This window comes from Strongylocentrotus purpuratus, unplaced genomic scaffold, assembly GCF_000002235.5.
Source record: "Strongylocentrotus purpuratus isolate Spur 01 unplaced genomic scaffold, Spur_5.0 spur5_contig_825, whole genome shotgun sequence".
NCBI lineage: Eukaryota > Metazoa > Echinodermata > Echinoidea > Camarodonta > Strongylocentrotidae > Strongylocentrotus > Strongylocentrotus purpuratus.
This window is the reverse complement of record NW_022145530.1, coordinates 115,930-118,833: the sequence shown is the minus strand read 5'-3', so window position 1 is coordinate 118,833 and position 2,904 is coordinate 115,930. Positions and strand designations below refer to the sequence as shown.

The 2,904-nt window shown below is 41.4% G+C and overlaps 1 protein-coding gene across 1 annotated transcript; it reads left to right on the top strand.

Moving 5' to 3' along the window:
• The first annotated feature begins 815 nt into the window (after positions 1-815).
• Positions 816-2,230, top strand: LOC100889188. The gene is made up of 2 exons (XM_003730258.3): positions 816-1,094; positions 1,505-2,230. The coding sequence occupies exons 1-2, from the start codon at positions 1,023-1,025 to the stop codon at positions 2,108-2,110; spliced, it is 678 nt and encodes a 225-aa protein (XP_003730306.2). The 5' UTR covers positions 816-1,022; the 3' UTR covers positions 2,111-2,230.
• The last annotated feature ends 674 nt before the right edge of the window (positions 2,231-2,904 follow it).

Here is a 2,904-nt window from a genome sequence, read left to right as displayed (position 1 = left end):
GAGAGAAAATGGTGCTAAGGTAATGACTTAAATGCTAGGTGTACAGTTAAAGAGAATCTGAAAGTTCAAGTGAAAACAGACCATTATTGATGATAGCAATTAGGAAAAACCTGATCTGTTCGATTCCTGAATTCTCTCAACTATATTATTGCAATTTGATTACAATTTAGGCGAATGTAAAATCGTCACAAAGCAATACATTGGCTCTTTATACCATTCCAGACATGAAAGTGTTGAAAGATTTAAAAAGCCTGGCTCATGTCTTATTTTTCATGGAAAATCGGTTGGGAAAATTAAAAAAATGATAGGGAGAATTAACTGTTAGAGGGGGTTGCACAGTGACGCCTTAAAAGAAAAACATAAATATATTTGGGGTAAGAGATTTTTTAAGGATTGTTTGCATGTAAGGGGGTTAGAACAGTAGAAGGAACATTAAGTAGCATTTCATACACAAATTACGCTAGTTTTTCATCAACCTTCAACAATGTTACCGAGTTACTTTAAGGTCGTGTTAAGGTAAACATAGGCCAAAGTCACTGGTCAATGGTGTATTTCTCTTCTTTTTTTTTTTTAGTTGTCACTGGCATATCTGATGTCATTATTCAAGCCATGCAGGGGGCGGGGGAGGTTGCAAGTACAATGTTAGTTGTACAGGTCTGTACATGTTGGTGTTCTGAAGCTAGTGTTCATTCATACAGCGTCGGACAAAAGCAATAATGGCAAAGCGTTCAGACAATAATGGTTAGTCTCGGTGAGCAAGTTGCTGATTGGTCAGCGTTTTTAGTGAATGACATCACAGGAAAGAGTAGACGGATCAGCGGTAAGCGGCATAGATCAGAGGAGGCGTGTGATGTTTCTATCTCGTTAAGTGGTAATAATCATGTCCTGGTCGAGGAAGCTGGTATCAAAAGTTAAATAAATAGTCCCATGTCTTTCGACCTGGATCCCATTCTAGCAATTTACTTCCAATCTTACACATCTCTATTAAAGCTTGGATATATCATCGGACTTTATACATCATCATGACAGTCTTGGAGCCAACCTCATCCTCCTTAGGGAATATGTCAACGCATTCATCCTCTAAATACATTCAGGTAAGATATATATTTCTTTCCTAGCCCTATCTTTCTCTGGCCGGATGTTCTGTCGTCATCTTTCTGTCTGTCTCCGTTTCTCTCTCTCTCTCTCTGTCTCTCTGTTTTTTTTTGTTTCTCTCTATCTTTCTTTTCTCTTTCTTTCCGGCCACTCTCCCTCTCCGCTATCGTTCATTCCTCCCCAAACTTCTACTTCTGTTTTTCAAATGATAGGCCTACATCCCGGGCCTGAGTTTTTGCATGTTAAGTATATCTTTATATCTTGAAATCTCTGACAATGTAATATGTTCATGCAAAAAAATTATTGAAAAACCCATGTTAGAAATTGATAGGACTATTACAAATTTACATAATATGCACAATTTGAAATCTATACGTGTACAAACCTTTTAATTTCATTCTCTCTCCAGATTCCCTACGACTCGTCTGAACTTGGGAAACCAAGCCCTCTCGCCTTACTGGCTACGACCGTCAACAAGATCGGCACTCCATCACCAGGCATCGAGTCTGCACGCAATAGATCTCCCGTGCCTCAGCGTACGTCAGCGCCGACTACGCCACGGCAACGATCGGGTGCGCCTTCGACATCGCCTATCTCCGTGGCGCCACATCCAGCTAAAGTACCGAATACACCATCGCCGTTACACCGCGTGACACCTCTTCCAATTGACTACCCAATGTACCACGTACCGCTACCTATCCGCCACTCGCCGTACTCCGTGGGCGTGGGTTTACCTGCCGGGCAGCAAATAGTACCATCGATGCGATTCGACGTACCAGCCTGCTGCGGCCTTCAGTACCCGCTGTATCACGACATGTACCACATGAACCAGGCGATGATACCACAGCTACCAGTGATGTCACCCTTCTTAGGCGTCTACCCTCATCATGATCTCCCACTTGCCAGACTCCCGTCATCATTGAAGGCTTCTTCAGTTCGTCGAAGGTCGCACCATCGAATAGTTAAGCGACTAAGGCGGCCGATGGGGGAGATCATCGACGTCGTCTCTCTGTGATCAGTTTATATATGCCATGCACATTGAATCAATGATTTCCTCAACTTTATTCCTTGTAGAATATTTTCTTGCCATTATGTTGTCACAATAATTGTTCAATAAACTGAGCTCATAACCATAGTCAACGAAACATATTGTTTCATTTCATGTCCCCGTGTTTACGCTAGAGAAGAAGATAGAAAATGAGACAGAGAGAGGGAGGGAGGGGTAGAACATTAATTATAAGTGCTTAAGAGGGAGAGAAAGGGAATAGGGGACAGTATAAAGAAATCGAAAGTGTAAGAGATCAGTGTCGAATTGAGATGGGGTGGTAAATCAGAGGTGGAAGAGAGAGAGAGAGAGAGAGACTGATCTCGGTGACGGTTGTAAGAGATCGAGTTTCGGATTGAGAGGGGTGGTAAATCTGAGGTGGAAGATAGAGAAAGAGAGACAAAATGATATGTCTGACTGGAAAATGTCGAGAGTATGGAAAAGGAGGAATAAAGATTTTGTGGAGGACCGAATTAAGAAAAATGAAAGAAAGAGAATTCTCTCTCTTATGCTGGGCATGATACATTTCGCCTTAACAAAATACCATTTCTTGATTGTTATTTTTCACTAATGACATGTCGCCTTTTAAAACCAGACCCCCCCTTTTCCTAACAAAATTATGCCTCTCACTCCCCGTTCTTGATCCCCTTTTCTGTTTAATCGTCAATTAGTTTTAAAGGAACCTCGAAACAAGCCTAACTTGGTGTCATTGAATATACAAAACAGTAAGCATTGAATATGAATTTTTGTGGAGTGTAAACATA